Here is a 16,430-nt window from a genome sequence, read left to right on the forward strand (position 1 = left end):
GAAAGCGTGTGCTTAAAGAGAAAACTTTAGTTACATGACCAAAGCAGAATCCAGAATGCCCATTCGTGTTGTATTCCGCCATGCCATCCCCCTCCTTTCGGCATTCGGGCATTTCCCGAACCGGTGCCATAATTTAGCGCCAACAACCGACCACCAAACTTCCATGAGTTCTTTCCTCTCCCGCAAAATGGTAATTGTGTGCTGCACGCGCAAACTAACCTACCTAACCCCTTCGCGAGCGTAAAACTGTTAGCGAAATCGGCTTACCTTTGCTGCGGGGAACATTGGCGGTAGTTGGCAGGATAAACCGATGGTGGGCCATAAATTTTCAACTTTTTAATAGAATTTGCACACTTGCAGCGGTGTTACACCGTTGGGGATGGACCTGAATCATGCATAACATTGTGTACAACTGTACAACGATCGAGCTAACGAACTAAATTCGGCACGAACGATGCCATGCACTATGGGGAAATACACACACCGACACATGATGGCATGCTCGAGCACTTTAGCATCAAACTGCTGCGATGGTGCTTTTTTGTATTTTTGTACGAATCGCGTGCTGCTATTGTGATGCTTCGGTAGAGCGCCTTCTAGATAAACAATATTCAACGGACACGCATCAATCGTAAGCTGACAGGAATTACCGAATAATCTAGTCATCATCGTGCAAATGAGTAAAACAAGACATAGAAAGAGCATAAAGAGAGAACAATCTCGAAGCGGAATACGAGACACGAGCAGAGCAAGAGTGATGGCGTGCCAGGATCGTGGAATGGCGCAAGGAATTCTTCGCGTTTTAAAGAGCAAAAGCCGTTTACCGAATATATGTTTTTTTCTGTTTAAAACTTGTAAACGAATTAAACGAGCGGCATCACGCTATGCCATTAGACGAGGCGAGAGTTTATGCGACCAGTCATGCCAAATTAGAACTTTGCTCTATTTTGTTTTTTGTCCTTTCATCTTTCATTTACACAAGCATGACTCGCTTTTGGGAAGCAATCTGGGAACATTTACTGAACCGTGTAAACAAAGCAACTCAAACTAATGCGATGTAGGGCATTGAGTTTTAGCGTTTATTAAAATCGAAAAAAAAAACGTATAAACGGCACCCCTTTATGTTTCATTGTTTATGCAGCTTGAATAAACAGAATAAAGCGGAAAGATTGTGCGATAAACAATTCTTTCGCCAAGCATCCCATCGCTTAGTTCATAAATAGCGCGTTTTCTTTTCATTTTTTCCCCCCCAAAACGAAAGTACTCGCTAGGTCTAGTTAGGCTTACCACCAACCGGTTCCAGGTTCATTCAATAAATCCTCCCCCGAACACCAATAATTGCATGCCCCAGGCTATTCCATGTAACTGTGCTGTGCTGTACTTACGCCGGAATGATGATGTCCATGACTATGCCCGTGATGGTGCTGCTGCTGCTGGTAGTAATGCATCGGCGCGTGCTGATAGTATCCCTCCACGTGCTGATAGTGCGGCTGATGATGATGCTGGTCGTCCGCTTTGGGCGACAGGGGCAGATGCGTCGGTGCCTTGTGGCCGGCCGAACCCTTCGCATTCGACATGTCCCGGCTGGCGCTGTGGACGAGCGACCCGCCCTGCCCATGATGGTGATGGCCGTGCACATGCCCGTGGCTGTGGCCGTGGTGGGTCGGGGGCGACGGCATGTTGTGCCCACTGTGCGGCAGATGGGACGTGTGCGGCACCCCTACCTGGTGCCCGTGATGGTGCGGCACATGCCCCTGGGACGCTTCGATCAGCGTCGGCTGGATGTGTGTCACAAATTGGGCCATCTTCTTCAGCCCACTGTATCACACCGGCTGGGCAGGAATGTATAGGGGGAAAGGGGTGGGGGGGGGGTGTTAAGGGTAAAATCGGAATTGGAGCTTGGCTCACTAGCTGCCTATTCGTAACTGCAAAGTTTTAACGAGTGTAGAGTGTAGGGAACGGGGAGCTTGCTTTCCTTCCAAGTAGAAGCACGATACACTAGCAAGATTAGTATAACAATACGGCACAGTGACGCTGTTGTGGCACAATTTTTAAATAACAGCTTTGAAGGATTTATACGCCTTCTTTTATCTTTTGCACAGTATAAGTAACACACACACACACTCACACAGACACTAAAGAGATTAACGAATGAACTGCGACTGCCTTTATATTAGAAAGCCCTAAGTATTGCACCACTTTTACACACAAAAATTCACTAGTTATTTTGTATTACTTGTTGTTGTTTAATCTGGAAGTAGAAGAGCAGAAAGGGCAGAAATTAGTGCGGGCAAAATTGAAATAAAAAATAAAACCGTTATGGTTTAAATAATTTAAATTGTGTTTTAATTGCATTCTATTTTGATCAAAAATGTTCCTTTAAGTTAAAGCAAAAACGGCAAGCTAAACAAAACCGATCCGTTTTCTTTTATCTTACCACTGGATAAGAATCTTACCACAGACCAAACACTACATTGTTGGGCTGCGCGCATCACCCGTCGACAACAACTCCGCCGCAAGCGAGAGGAGCAAACAATCTGATCAAACACCGTGGCAGCGCGAACCAGAGCCAACTGGCGCCAAACGGTTGCTGGCCTCAAAAATGCATGCACCACCGTACACCAAGACTCCGCTTCCCCGTCCCGTCCCGGTACGAGCCCCACGTCCCGGAAGGGCCGGATCCTGCGCCGAACGAATCACTCTACTCCACAGCGCCACCCATTTTTCTCCTCTACATGACCTCTACGCAGCAAACCGTCGTGTGAGGCGGTGCTGTTACTTTTCTGTCGCGCCATCTCATCATCCTTCTTCCTTCCGTTCGCTTCCTCGCCGCTGGCACAGATCGTTCCTGCAATTTTATCACCCACTACCCGCCCCGTCTCCAATCCTGTGGTGATGTGAAAACGTTCAGCAAGTCCTTCCGTTGCGGAAAGGATGCGTAGTGTGTAGCGCGTGTAGCTTCCAGACGCCGCGAACACCCGGACGCAACGGGGGAAAACTCGCGTCAGAAAAGCTTCCCCCGTCGCTTGGCTACAGCCTTGGTCACGTGACGGTGCCGGGACACCACTACTGCTCGGTGGTGCGTGTTGTGCTGCCGGTACGCCAGACGGTGGGCTGGCGCTACGCTTCAGCCGCTCTCTCCCCTGACCCGGATAATAATAAAACTTAATTTGACTCATAATCAGCGAGAGTCCTGCGTCCTGCGCTTCGCCTCCACGTGCCGGACGCTTCGCCCCCACGTGGTTCACGCGCCCGCCAGTGGAGTTGTTGAGTAGTGTAATTGGGGCGGATGGAGCGGCTTTACCAAAGCCACCGCCATATCGGTAAGGTACCGTCGTATTTCCGGTTAGCATGCGTGATGAAGGATCGTTTGCGAAAAATTGCCCCCCCTTCACCATTGCTAGAGCCTTCAGGTTGCCGTAGGCAGTTGTATTCGAGTGGTTGGAGGGATGGCCGAGGGAGAGAGAAGCAGGCCGCAAACAACGAACGACTGGACACGAAACGGAACGGGTACCGTTTGACCCTGTTTTCTTGCCAAGTTTGCTGCGCGTTAACGGTTGCCTACCACTACTACTGCAAGGCATTGTGGCTTGATAAAAGTGGCTTATTACATTAACTTTGTTGCGAAGGAAACGGTCTGCATTCAATAGCCTTCCAGCACGAGCCTTGTGACCGAAGTGACAAGATTTCATACGAAGCTTTTACGTTATTATCCTTCCGGGTAAATGTTTTGCATGGCTTAAATATGATACAGAATATTGTTAACGAATGTGAAACTCACTAATACTTTAAACATTAAATTAAGTCATCTATGATAAGTAAAAAAGATAATAACGACTATACAAAATACATAAAAAGCTTATAAAACAATGTTTAATCTCTTCAAAGAAGTATAAAACTTTAAAATTCATTACTATGGATATGTATGAAGGTCCAGTATATATGAAGATGTCTCACTGTCATAATGCAGTACGAAAACGTTTTAAATTTAGGATTAATTCAATAACGATTCAATGAACAATCTGTTTATACATTTCCTCACATCGCTAATCACACTGATCTGTTGTGGTGGCTGCACTGTCCTCAAGACCATTAGCCCGATCCGTTCGTTCCGTTCGTCAAGCTACCAAAACTTCACAAACTACGCGTGCTTAGGCTTTGCTACTGAAATTTCTCCATTTGGCGTTGTTATTTGATGCGCATCGTATAAACCATATTCTGATACGAAACACAAAACCAATTCCCCCGTGCTCACCCGTACGTGTATCCGTCGTGGAATGTTAAGCCGCGTTTAAAGCGCTTAGTCAAATGAACATTTAATGAACCGTGCAAGGCAGAGAAAGCACGAGTGGCGGGTGTATTGGGGCAAAATACAAAATTCAAACCTTTCGTTGCCATACTGTAGCTACCCTTCGTACACCTTCCACGCGCTTCGAAAGCTTTCCCTGTGCTTCCCTGCCCACTAGAGCAATAAAGGATGTGAGTACAAAATTACGTACAGCCCGCTGTCGATGGGCGCGGGACACATCCGGCAGTGGGCAAATTGAACCCACTTCCTCCATTATTCACTGCAGCCCATCGCCACGTGCCCAGCGCTGCGCAGCTTCCGGCGACAGCCGGCACAGCTACTACCAGCAAAAGCGATGCAAAAACCCAAACCCCAGACCTACCCGAGGCGACAATCTGGCGAATTGATCGAATTTCAATGAATCCAACATAAACCATCGGAGCTAGAAAGGGCTTGGAAGAAGGGGTTGGTGTGTGTCGCCCATTAGATACACGCCACCCAGGATAGGCACCAAAGCAGGGGACGAAGAAGAGGAAGAAGAAAAAAGTGGATGAACAAAACGTCCCACACCACCACCCACAGCGAGTTTCGTTCCCAACCCGAGGAGATAAGTTGAGATGTGATGATCTAAATATAAAACCAGCTTTCCATCCATGCCGATAACGTTTATGGTCGCTTTAATTAAAGCGCTGAGCAAGCACATGAAACACTAACCAGACATGGGATCCTTTTTCCTGTTGTCGATGTTGTTGTTGCTCGCACTATGGCGCGTTGGTCCTTGATTGGGTTCGCAACGGTCGGAGCGATTAAATGGTCGAGTGAAGGAAATTAATTTTCAGCCGGTCCTGGACAACGTTTCACTACGTTTTTCCGGCAATATGTTGTTGGTGGTCCCTCCTCACATTTGTGTTGCTGGTCGATATGTGTGACATATTGTTGTTATATTTGGGAAAATCATTTATATCGCATTAATAAATGGAATGGAAAACTCGAATATTTAATGCGATTGATTTTGAAGTTGTGATTCAAATCGGTTGCTGTAGCTACAAAATAGTTATAACACTGAGTTGGATTTGGTACATTTAGAACAATTTGACGTTGAGTACAGTCTAAATGAATAACACATTTTAGTAAACGATTGCAACGTTACAAATACAAAAACTGTTACACTTAAGTATTAAACTATGATTTTACTATATTTACTAAAGTCGGCTTATGCCTTGGAATATGCAGTAGATGTAAAAATTTGTTTTTAAATGCAAATGATTTTTCCATCTCTTTTCTGCTTCCTGTTTTTATTTAAATACTGCTTAGTTTGCTCTATTTTTTATCCTTTAATTCTGTATTCGATTTGATTTTTATAATAAACTAGCCCCTACACGATTAAACAGCGGCCATTTTTAATCCTTATTGCTCCTTAAGGGACCACAAAAAAATGTTGGTCCCGGAACGATCACATTTATAAAATGCTTTTAAATGTTTTCACTATGTGCTGTGCTATTAAATTACGAGTGTAATTGTAAACATAAACGTTATAGACGGAAGGTCAAATAGCTAGGCGCTATTCATCACTCAAAACCAGATCTTCTCCATGCACCTTATTAATTCCCTCCCGCCGTAATCGATTAACATCCCGTACTACAGAGATTGTTTGCTTTGCATAACTTATTAGCAACGCGTAGAACACCGTCCCGACGTCGACCCCATTATCAACGCGGGGCAAGCGCGAAACAGCGAAACACAACAAATTAGGAGTTCATCTGTGGGGTCTTCCCACCCCGCGACCGGGTTGATTGAAAGCAACGACAAACAGCATAAAGATGGAGAACTGCCCTCCCGCCAGTAGAACCCGTTTGAGACCGGTCCACTTTCCAGTAGCACCGAAACCGAAGCGACGACTGTAGCAAAAAACGAAGAACATAAAACAACAGACAAAAACAAAAAAAAACCCCATCGGTATTTCCTACGTGTAGATGGTTTGATTATCATCACCGGCTCGCGACAACCAAAGCTTCTGCCTTCCTTCCTATTCCAGCGTAGAATGCTCAGACGTTATCAACTAACCTGCACGACCGCGAAACTGACCGGGCGCGGGCTCTATGCAAAAGCATCGGTATCTCCGTCACACGCACAGCCCGGGCAAGAATGACAGGGCAAGAAAACAGGTTTCGTGTTGGCATTAAAGCGGTTCCAGAACCGGGTGCTTTGAGTCGCCCGGCGCCACCGGTCAGTCGTTGGAACGCATCCAACCGCTTAACAGGTTTGGTGCTCGGAGCGCAGAAACCGGGCAGAACGTTTTCGAGAGTGTGATTCTTCTTTTTTTTTACAACTGTTGACCGAAGCGTCCCTCACAGCGTGCACAATGGGCGCACTGATTTGGCGAATACTCGTGCTGTGTTTCATCGCTTCCTGCTCACAGCTTCCTGTCGCGGTGGCACAATGTATGTACACAACAGTAGCGGCTAAAACAGTGTAGTGTGTGGTACAAGCAAAGTTCGTTCAGATCTTTCCAGCTGCAAGACACCGGGCGGTGATGGAGAGCCGGGTACCTGTGTGCTGGTGCGCGAATGTCCGTTCGCTCGCGCTCTGCTCATGAAGCAGAAGCACTCGAACAACGATATTCGCTATCTGGAAGCGGTACGGTGCGGTATGCTGGAAACCAAGGCGCTGGTCTGCTGCAATGCACCGAACATTACCACGGACAGCAGCAGCAGCGGCAGCATCGAAGGGCTGGTAGACGGAGAAACGATTGACGGGTTGGTAGAGAATCGGTTCAGCACGCCGGAGGAAAAACGTGGCCTGCTGCCGGAGGTGTGCGGTGTCGATACGTACCGCGGGCCGATCCGTGGCGAGCTGGCTCAGCTGTTTCATTTCCCCTGGAATGTGCTGATACAGCATCGGACGAAAGGTGAGTTGAAAACTACCCATATTCTATTGTTATTGCTATAAACAGTGTAGAGATTTCTTTAGGCGTCCTTGCATAAATTCTGGCGACTTATATTTCATACCTTGCTCAATAAGCCGTCTCCCTTACTTATTTCGCATAACAATAATCATAACAGGCTTGTTCTGAATGTTGGACTCCAAAGTGATCTTAGCCATTCAAATCAACCCAACAAATGCCACAACTCAACTTCGAGATGATTAGATTGGTAGATTAAAACACGCCTGAATTTTAATAATTATAATCATACTAGTGACAATAACAGTAAGAATGACCATACAGTGAAATTTCTGTAACATGTAGTCTCTTCAAGATAAATTGTTTCTTTAAGATGATCATTCAGATGACCCGTAAGATTCCATACATTGTATGTCTCTTCAAGATGAACGTCTCCTTAAGGCGAATATTCTATAACCTTCTTCTTCTTCTATTTGGCGTAAACGTCCTATGCGAACAAGCCGGCCTTTACAGGCTTTCAAGACTTTAGTCAGTACCACGTAGCCGGATAGTCAGTCCTTGTTACAGGGGGACGGTCTATTCTGGGCTTGAACCCATGACGGGCATATTATTGAGTCATTCGAGTTAACGACTTCACCACGAGACCGCCCCTACATTATATAAGCTGCATATGCGATTTGGAACCTAAATTCTCTGACATGAATTATTCAATGACAGCTCACAAAAATATTGGTCAAAGGAAGCCTGGTTTTTCCCGTGGCTTCTTATATGCTCCAAATCCAAACTTTCTTTGGTTTTCTCTAACATATCTCAATATCTCCTCATATCTCCCTCAATATCTCTCTAAGCTTACGGTCCCTTGAAGATTACGGAAGATACGGAACTTAGAGAGATTTCACTGCGTTTCACAGATATTCTTTGAACCGTCAATACTAATTCGAAGCAAATTCACTACCTATTGTATTCAAAGCGTAAAACATAACTAAGGCTTAAAGTCTCTTTAAAATTTGCAGCCGTTAGTGAATTATTAGAATCGTGATCCAATTAATTAACGTGATTTATGAGAATCATGATATCAAAATTATCACAAAAACAAACAAATCTTTCCGATTAGCATTATCAATACCATAGTTTGAAGCTTTTAATATACTTCAAATAGATCGTTCATTACAAAACTCTATGACCAGTCGACGGCTTCTTAGTTGTGTAGATTCGACTTCTTCTCCTTCGACTTTCTTAAGGCGTAATTACCTACGCGGTCACGCCGAACTATACACAGACTTCCAAGACTTTTTAGTACCACACCCAGCCGAATAATCAGTCCAATCGATACAGTCCGGCCTTGTAGCAGCCCACGCATCTATCATATTAATTACCAAGATGTCCTATTTTGTCGATTAAGATTCACATAAATGTGTTACGACTGACGAGCTATGTATAATTAATGAATTATTTTGATCAATTGATTGAAAGTTTAAAACAGCTCTAAAGAGTGATGAATCATTCAGACAAATGAAAAAGACAGTCAACAGTCAACTCGTACGACTTTACAACATGTTCGTCATGAGTTCAATCTCAAAATGGACCGTGTCCCCATACGTAGGACTGACTATCCTGCTACGGGTAATCAATAAGTCATTGAAACCCAAGCTCTCTAGTGGTGGTACAGACAGTCCTTGATCGACAACGGTTTGTCAAATATGAAGAAGCAGAAAAAGTCATGATTCATAGTAGAAAACCACCAAAGGATATCAAGAATGGATTAAAAAGCTTCTTAAGTGTATAAAAACAGTTTAATTCCATTGCTAAAGAATAATTTGCGCTTCTATTTTCCACCGCTCCTAACAGATGGTGAGCACCGTTTCCACTGCGGCGGATCATTGATCAGTGATCGATACGTGCTGACGGCCGCCCGCTGCATTATGGGCATCAAGAAAACATGGACAATGTAAGAAGCATCACACCATCAACGACTCTCACAGCTAGCCAAAAGAATGACCATTTTGCTCTCTTTACAGCGTGTCCGTAAGGGTAGGCGAATGGAATCTGCAAACCGATCCAGACTGTGACAACTCCACTGCCGACGCTACCGAATGTGCCAGCCCGGTGGAGGACATTCCCATCGAAAAGATTACCGTACCCGCCAACTACACCGGTACCGGGTCGCCGGCGGTAAAGCAAGACATCGCCCTGCTCCGGTTAGCCCGCAGGGTTGAGTTCAGTGAGTCGGTTGCACCGATCTGTCTGCCCCTGAATACGTCCAACTGGGTGGGCTATAGTAGCGAGCAGGACGGGCGCTTCTACGAGAGTGGCTGGGGTAAAACGCCCGACGGTACGTACATTATGCACTGGGTGCGGTTAGTCTATCAAACTGTGCGTCGATCATTAAAACCAGTTTCTCCCTCTACTCGCCTCTACTCTAGCTGCTGCTGGTGGTGATAACAAATGGAACTTTGTATCGGTCGGTGTCGCACGGGAGGTTTGCCGCGATCGGTACCCACACGCCAGCATTGATGGGGAGCAGATTTGTGCGATGCCTAGCAGTGAGCAGAACACGTGCCGAGGGGATACCGGGGGGCCACTGATGTACCAGTCCGGCACAGATGGCGCCTGGTACCTGATGGGTGTCGGCAGCTTCCGCAAGCAGTGTGCCATCGTCGGCGAACCGGCAGTCTATACGAATGTGGCCACCTTTACCAACTGGATCGTTGAGAATCTGGAACCATAGGGTGGCAAAAGGCTGGCATGCTAGCGAACCAGTGAATCACCTGAACGCTTTATACACAAACATGGTGTATGTATAGAAAGGGAAACCAACACAACGCTGCATGAAGACTTTTATTCATCCTCGTTTATATCACATTCACAGGGCTCTCTCTCTCTCTCCTTATCAACGCTCCTCGCCTAAGCAAGGCCAACTTTAAAAGCCAACCACCATTTTACGACCATTTAATGTATCGTCAAATGCCAGACTCGTTAAGCTAGCGCTCGGTCGCTGTCTAACAAATCGTCAAACACACACGCATTCCACGCTGCTTCACTTTACTGACATCGCTACCAGCCTTATCGGACGACTTCCGCTGCATTAGCTACAGTGGCTAAGGCCCACTGGGTGTACTGGCCCGCACTTTCTCGCTTCCCCTCTTTTTCCTTAAAGAAAACAACACCCAAATTATTGTTGGTGTAATTTCACCAGCTCCGCAGTGAGTTCGCATCGCAGGTTGGGGAAAACAAAAGTGCCAGCACATGTTACGACAGCGCCTTGTACCTTGTGGCGGTGCCACAGACCTTTAGTACACTGCAGAAGCTACAAAACACCTGCACCATCAGCACTGCCGCGCGCGCGGGCAATTTATCTGGTCAAAGATTAATTTGAAGATGTTTTACCGATTGCATACACGCGCCATAAAACATGATGATGACGGGAGGGCGGCAGTGAGGGCCCCCCTTGTTTATAGTGTGCACGGAATCGCGCTACGGCGTGATCGTAAACATGCCAATTTTGATTCGCTGTTTTCTCTCTCTTTTATTTGCACACACCGTGCTGCCCCCACTTACGCGCGTGGTTTGTTATTGTAAAGTCTCAATCACTTTACATTAACTTTCATCCCAGCGCTTCGCTATTTCCAGAGCTCACGGGCACTTTCGTGCGAAGAAGATGCAGCTATTTTTTTCACTGCGGCGCGGTGAACGTACAAACACCAATCCCGACCGTACACCGTGTGCTAGCCGGTGGGCCCGGGAGTGTTACAGAATTGGCGATCCAAACACTGCCACACTCGGAACAGTTTTCGGTTGTCACTTTTGAAACGAACTTTATCGGATATTAATATTGAGGGGCTTATTTGGTGTTTGGTTTCGTCACGACAGGCGAGAGTCGTGACCTTTTTTTGATCTAACCATATCGTTTAATTAAAATTCTTCTCACGCAAACAGTGCAAGTTTGGATTTGGAAGCCAGCAATAAAAATCCACTCCCGAGCAACTCTACACCGAAAACCAAAACTCCTCACACCTTTACACACACACCCGTTCGCAGTTTACAGCGGGCACAAACGAAACACACGAAAGAAAAAGAAAAAAACAGTAGAACATACCAACTTCTTTTCCAACACGCTGAACCAGCTCCACCAGGTCACCAGCTTGGGGGCGAAAATGGATGTTGAAAGATGCGCGCGTAAAGTGAAGGGCACAAATATGAAACCAAATACTTTTACTTCCCAACAAAAAAAAACAACCCCCCCTACGCCGCATCGACTTAGCATCAACATCATTTCACCACAACGAAGTTTGTGGAAAAGATTGCCTCAAAACGAAACCAAACGATGAAACGTTCCCCGCACTACTCGCTGCTGCTGGGCGTGTAAAGAAAAATACTCGGAAAATGTCTTCGTTTTGGGGTACGGCAAAGCAGAAGGGACGCCGCCTAGAAGTAAACCGATACCGTTGGTTGTTCTTGAGGAGTTTTTAAGCGCTCGTTCGCACGGTTAGAAATTTGGGTTTAAACACTTTTTTTGTGGCAAGCATTACAAAGCCGTTGGAGTCGCGGATTTCTTTTTCTATGAAAATTTTAAAATGCAACCCTTTTTTCGACCTCACAGTGTCCTTTAGCAGGGCGCTTGGAGGTAACATTTTACGGGTAGCATTTTCCCTATTTTTTATATTACCTAAAGCTTCTAAAATGTTGGGGTTTTTTTTGTCTTAATCGTGCCTTCAATAGCAAAAACAAACAAACAACCCCAAACTGCCAAACATCATTGCAGAGGAATCTGAAACTGCCCCTAGGACAGATGCAAAACTGTCAGCAAGTCTCAAAAAAGTTGCGAATGTTTTTAAAAGTTTTACTGCAAACTGTTTGGCGACAGGTAGCTCGGCCCTAGGATGAGAAACCGTTAATGATGGCAAACACACACAACAAAAAACCATCCATTTTCCACAAGCACCTTGCACGCCTGTGTGTCTGTTGTGGTTAGAGAAAAGGAAGATTTTTTCCTTCCACTTCCACTTAGCTTCCAGTCTAGCCAGTCTAAGCTTGGTCGGGGAGTCGCTAGTCGTTAGTGCTAAAAGGAAGAAAACAACACAACTGAAAACCTACGCTCCACTGCTTTAGCTTTAGCAAGGATTACAGAAACCATTTATCACCTCCCTCCGATGGCGCGTGAAGTGTGAACAACGTGATCACGTCACCAAACGCCCCGAAGCTCGCTCGCACTATCAATCCACACAGGGACAAGCTTATCTTTAGTGCTGCACTGGTTTATACCGTACCACAACACAATACCTTAAAGCGCCCCTTCAACCAGCCAACACAACCTTCTCGTTTACCTACTTTTTTTATTTCGTTTCGCGTGTGTGTGTGTGTGGTTTCACATTCACGCACGACGCACGACAGCGCGCTAAAGGTTGTACACACAAGGGAAACTCTAGCACGCGCGCGACTACACCTTACGGCAATCACTCACACGGTCCGAGTTTGAAGACGAAATGACGACGACTGAACTCTGAGCTGGTTCGGTCTAGTGTCGGGCTAGCCAACCACCGACCACCGTCTTTAGGTCTGTGTGCAGCACCGACAGCCCTTAGGGAGAGGAGAAAGAAAAGGAGAGAGAGATTTGGAGCGCGAACGAAGGAGAGAGAGTGTATGTGGGAAAGTCATCCTGGTCGCACCCACGCGCCAACGTTCTCGTCCCATCGCTTGGTGCCGAACCGGAGCGAAGATCCAATCTCCGTGGAGACGCGTTGCCTAGGATGCCTGGCCCCGGCCGCTCGGCTACTGTGACGTTGCAGCACGATACGAACGGCCACAAAACAGGGGTGAACGGTAAAAGAGCAGCCGTTTTTTTGGGGTGTGTGCGGTCCCCAACTGCAGACGGAAACGAACGTCTCGAAGGCGCCTTCAAAGTTCGATTGACGCGACAGGCGTCTTCCAGCGTTTAGCCCGCGCACACACAACACACAAAAGCGTCCTGTGTTTGTCCCTAAACAATCGCATTGCATGTGCGAATGTGGGTGGGTGGGTTTTGCGTGGCGTTGCTCACCACATCCACCATCCGCGCTGGTGCGTGATGCAACACAAACGGTTGTGTCGTTCGGTCACTCCGCTTGTACTCTCTCTTTCTCTCCCTCTTCTTTTCCTCTCAGACAAACCACCACGAAAGTGGTACCGGGATGGGGGTTTGGGAAAAGAGTTTTCCCCGGATTAAGCTATTGTTTACACTCTTTGCGCTCTCAACCCCGTTTGTTAATATTGGTCGGCTTTGTTTGCTATTGGCATGGTATGGTACTGTCGAGATGCATTTTCATTTCAAATTGAAAGCACTAAACGTTTTGAACTCGACTGGTTGGCCGGAATGCTTTGCGGGCGAGCAAAGTTTGCCGGCAGCAGCAGCAGCTAAACGCTGCTGGGATGGTATCATTTGTGACATTTATTTTCTGCTAGCACGTGACACACACTGAAACTTACGTAAATTGGGTTTTTTTAGAAATGTTTTTTGGCCCACGTGTCTCATTGCTCGAAAATCATGGAGACGCCTGGTATTTCACGATTCGTGAGAGACTGTTTTACTAGAAGGCAATGGAAATACTATTATATTAAAAAGTACGATTAAATCACACTTCTAGTTTAAAATAGCAGTTAATTTTTTTAAACCGACTATTTCACATTAAATATTGCGGTGAATGTAAACCTTCATCTCAACAGTATCAGGGAATGGATATTCTTACAATGTTAAATAAGTTTGAGACTACAAATCTCTTACAATTTATGTTTGTTTTACATCAATGTGAAGCTTTTCTTACGAAACTTTCCACATTTAGTTTACCCTTTCCACAACCTTTTTTCCCCCCTGCCCTTTCCATCCCGTAAACCGAAGGAAGCTTGTCGCATAGTCAATCCACCCCAACCGTTACAGGTCGCGCAACAAAACGCATCGCGCTCCGTATAGCTTCGGCTTTTTGTGTGTGTATCGAAACACGCCCGAACCAGCAGCCCAAAAGACCCGAACGCCGCAAACGACGATGCGCCGACCATGACGACCACGCGGCGACATCGTCCTTCGCTGCATTCGGTGTCTGCTGGGCCAACCGTCGGCCAACGCTCCAGCAAGTATCCGGGTTCGGGGCTTTGGTTGCCCGGTTGCCCATTTATTAGCTTTGTTTTTGTAGCCTCTTCCAACAGCGCCCCATTCACTTCGCACACACACACACACACACACACACACACACTTGGCACAAAGCGCATCAGTTGCAACCGAAGGACAACGACTCTTCTGACGACTCGGCACTCCATCGGCGTGTGTGCATTGTAACAGCTGACCAATTTTGTATTCTTCCTTTTGGTTGTTTTCCTCCCGCCTGCGGAAGCGTTCGCGTGTTCGGCTGAACGTGTCCGCACTCTGTCACGTGACCGTTTTAATACACAGCAAAAACCAGGCCTTTTCCCAGGGCCTCAGCTGCGAATTAGAAACTGATATGCAAAATTAGACGAACAACAATCGCTTATCAAACTGGATGGTTGCCGCAAAACGGAATGTTTGGAAGACGGTGCTTGTGTCGCGCAAACATCCCCGGGAGGAGAGTGCGGTAAACGGTGAAGGACGTTTGAAGGTTACGCAACGTTATCGTACGCTTTTCCCCGGATTGTTTCAGCACCAAAGAGGAAAAAAAGTATTTGTACCAAGTCCTTGCAGCCTGCTACTCTGTGAAAGAAGCTTCAAGCTAAATTATATTATTATATTTTTAAGCATTCTTACTCTACCCTTCAATTTACGCCCAATTTGCTCTGTAACAAGAAGCAACTGTACCACATCAACAAACCATTCGCCGAACAGTGTTTCGGTGAAAATTAGCCAGCCAGCGTACACAAACAAGCTGTTTAAGATAAGCATCGCCACTTCTTTTTGCCCTTGGCAGTTTTTTTTTCCTTTTCTGGCGTTACCAATCACTAGCATCGTGGCCTCCCCAACCTATTTCCATCACGTCGGACCGGTCCGGTTGGCTCGGTTAGCCAGCATCTTCCAAGTTAACAGAAGCTCGTTCCCCGTTTTTGCCACACATCCTCACCCTCCCCCTGGTAACCCCATCCATTAGAAGGTCTAGCCGGTGGGGGGGTGATGGTGGTGTTTATGCGAATCGTTTCAATAAATTTGCATACACTCTTTAGCCCTCTAGTCGGTGTGCTTGTGCTGTGCCTTCCTTTCCTCAAGGGCGCTTTCTGGCACAACGGCAAAAAGTGATCCAACTCAGTAGGCTTTGGACTGGATCAACTCGGAGTGGTGGAGATTCTTTCAAATATACCCCTGCGGGTGGATTTGTGTAATTGTATGTGTGATTCTGTGTGTGTTTGTGCGTGTTTTATGAAACTTTGATTGTTTTGCATAAACGGTTCAATGTGGCATCACCACCACTACCACCACCAGCAGCAGTTGGGCCAGTACGGAAATATGGGAAAATAATTAGCCGTAACGGTTGGCAGGCAGAACGGCGAACAAACTGGGTCGTTTCAATGGCATCGCATCGATCGGGGAATAGACGTTTTGGGGGAGGAGAGTTATTTAAATGAGAAGAACGCGAGGTACACAAACAGACGCTGGTGATGATTTTCAATCAACGGTAGTATTTGCTAATTGTTGGTTATGATTTGTTTGAGGGCGGCGATTACATATAACCATCATCAAAGCGGGAGCCATCACTATTATATGCTACGTAGTCCAATGGCTGACACAATTCACTTGCGTTCTTCCCCTTTAATCGATGTGTTAATCTTAAACTTACTTTAATATTTGGGCAGATTTTCGGTTCAAAGTTTTTCAAGATAAAATGTGTAAATAGCTTCAAGAGAAGACCTTCTATTCGAACATCAAGCACCAGACTGACCACGCGACCCTCATCGAAATCGTTGCCTCGATCACTCTCCAACGATGTGTACTAGATCGATTTCATATGCGAAAGTCAAAACAACTCGTTTTCTATGCCTGCTCTGTTTCTATTTTTTGTTTTACAATTTTAAATTAACTTATTTTGAATATTTTTCAAATCATTCGTTAAATGCAATATTTTTTTCCTACCATCAGCTTTTAAAAAATAGTGTAAATCTGGCCAATTTGGAGATTTCACAAAAAAATATGTTGCATATACACCTTTGGTATCATAATTGAGCTCAAATTAATAATCACAACAGCAACAAATAAATTAAAATATTTAAACCCCATCATCTTCCTTTTCCTATAGTGAATTGAGGGCA

At 45.9% G+C, this 16,430-nt stretch overlaps 2 protein-coding genes across 4 annotated transcripts in view; one reads left to right on the plus strand and one right to left on the minus strand.

The window, feature by feature from the left end:
- LOC121587696 (ankyrin-3-like) overlaps nucleotides 1-16,113 on the minus strand; it is a 40,038-nt gene extending 23,925 nt beyond the window's left edge. For both annotated transcript variants that reach the window (XM_041904728.1, XM_041904729.1), the window contains exons 1-2: nucleotides 15,962-16,113; nucleotides 1,386-2,251 (exon numbers count right to left, since the gene is read on the minus strand). In XM_041904728.1, coding sequence (XP_041760662.1) covers nucleotides 1,386-1,805 — 420 coding nt within the window. In that variant the 5' untranslated portion in view covers nucleotides 1,806-2,251; nucleotides 15,962-16,113. The remainder of the gene's footprint in view (nucleotides 1-1,385; nucleotides 2,252-15,961) is intronic.
- Nucleotides 6,501-10,197, plus strand: LOC121587700 (CLIP domain-containing serine protease 14D-like). 2 transcript variants are annotated; one of them, XR_006004095.1, is made up of 6 exons: nucleotides 6,501-6,729; nucleotides 6,792-7,196; nucleotides 9,039-9,138; nucleotides 9,209-9,522; nucleotides 9,614-9,984; nucleotides 10,060-10,197. XR_006004095.1 is itself a non-coding variant. In XM_041904734.1 (5 exons), the coding sequence occupies exons 1-5, from the start codon at nucleotides 6,651-6,653 to the stop codon at nucleotides 9,916-9,918; spliced, it is 1,203 nt and encodes a 400-aa protein (XP_041760668.1). In that variant the 5' UTR covers nucleotides 6,501-6,650; the 3' UTR covers nucleotides 9,919-10,007. The 2 variants fall into 2 exon arrangements, 1 of the variants encoding a protein (XP_041760668.1); XM_041904734.1 differs by lacking the exon at nucleotides 10,060-10,197 and having other exon boundaries at nucleotides 9,614-10,007.
- Nucleotides 16,114-16,430: the final 317 nt, after the last annotated feature.

This window comes from Anopheles merus, chromosome 2R, assembly GCF_017562075.2.
Source record: "Anopheles merus strain MAF chromosome 2R, AmerM5.1, whole genome shotgun sequence".
Lineage (NCBI taxonomy): Eukaryota > Metazoa > Arthropoda > Insecta > Diptera > Culicidae > Anopheles > Anopheles merus.

Bases quoted from the DNA above. Each gene is read 5' to 3' on its own strand.
- LOC121587700 (XM_041904734.1), top strand. From the start codon at position 6,651: ATGGGCGCACTGATTTGGCGAATACTCGTGCTGTGTTTCATCGCTTCC. The intron at 6,730-6,791 runs GTATGTACACAA...AAGTTCGTTCAG, and splicing joins TCCTGTCGCGGTGGCACAAT to ATCTTTCCAGCTGCAAGACA. The intron at 9,139-9,208 runs GTAAGAAGCATC...CTCTCTTTACAG, and splicing joins ATCAAGAAAACATGGACAAT to CGTGTCCGTAAGGGTAGGCG.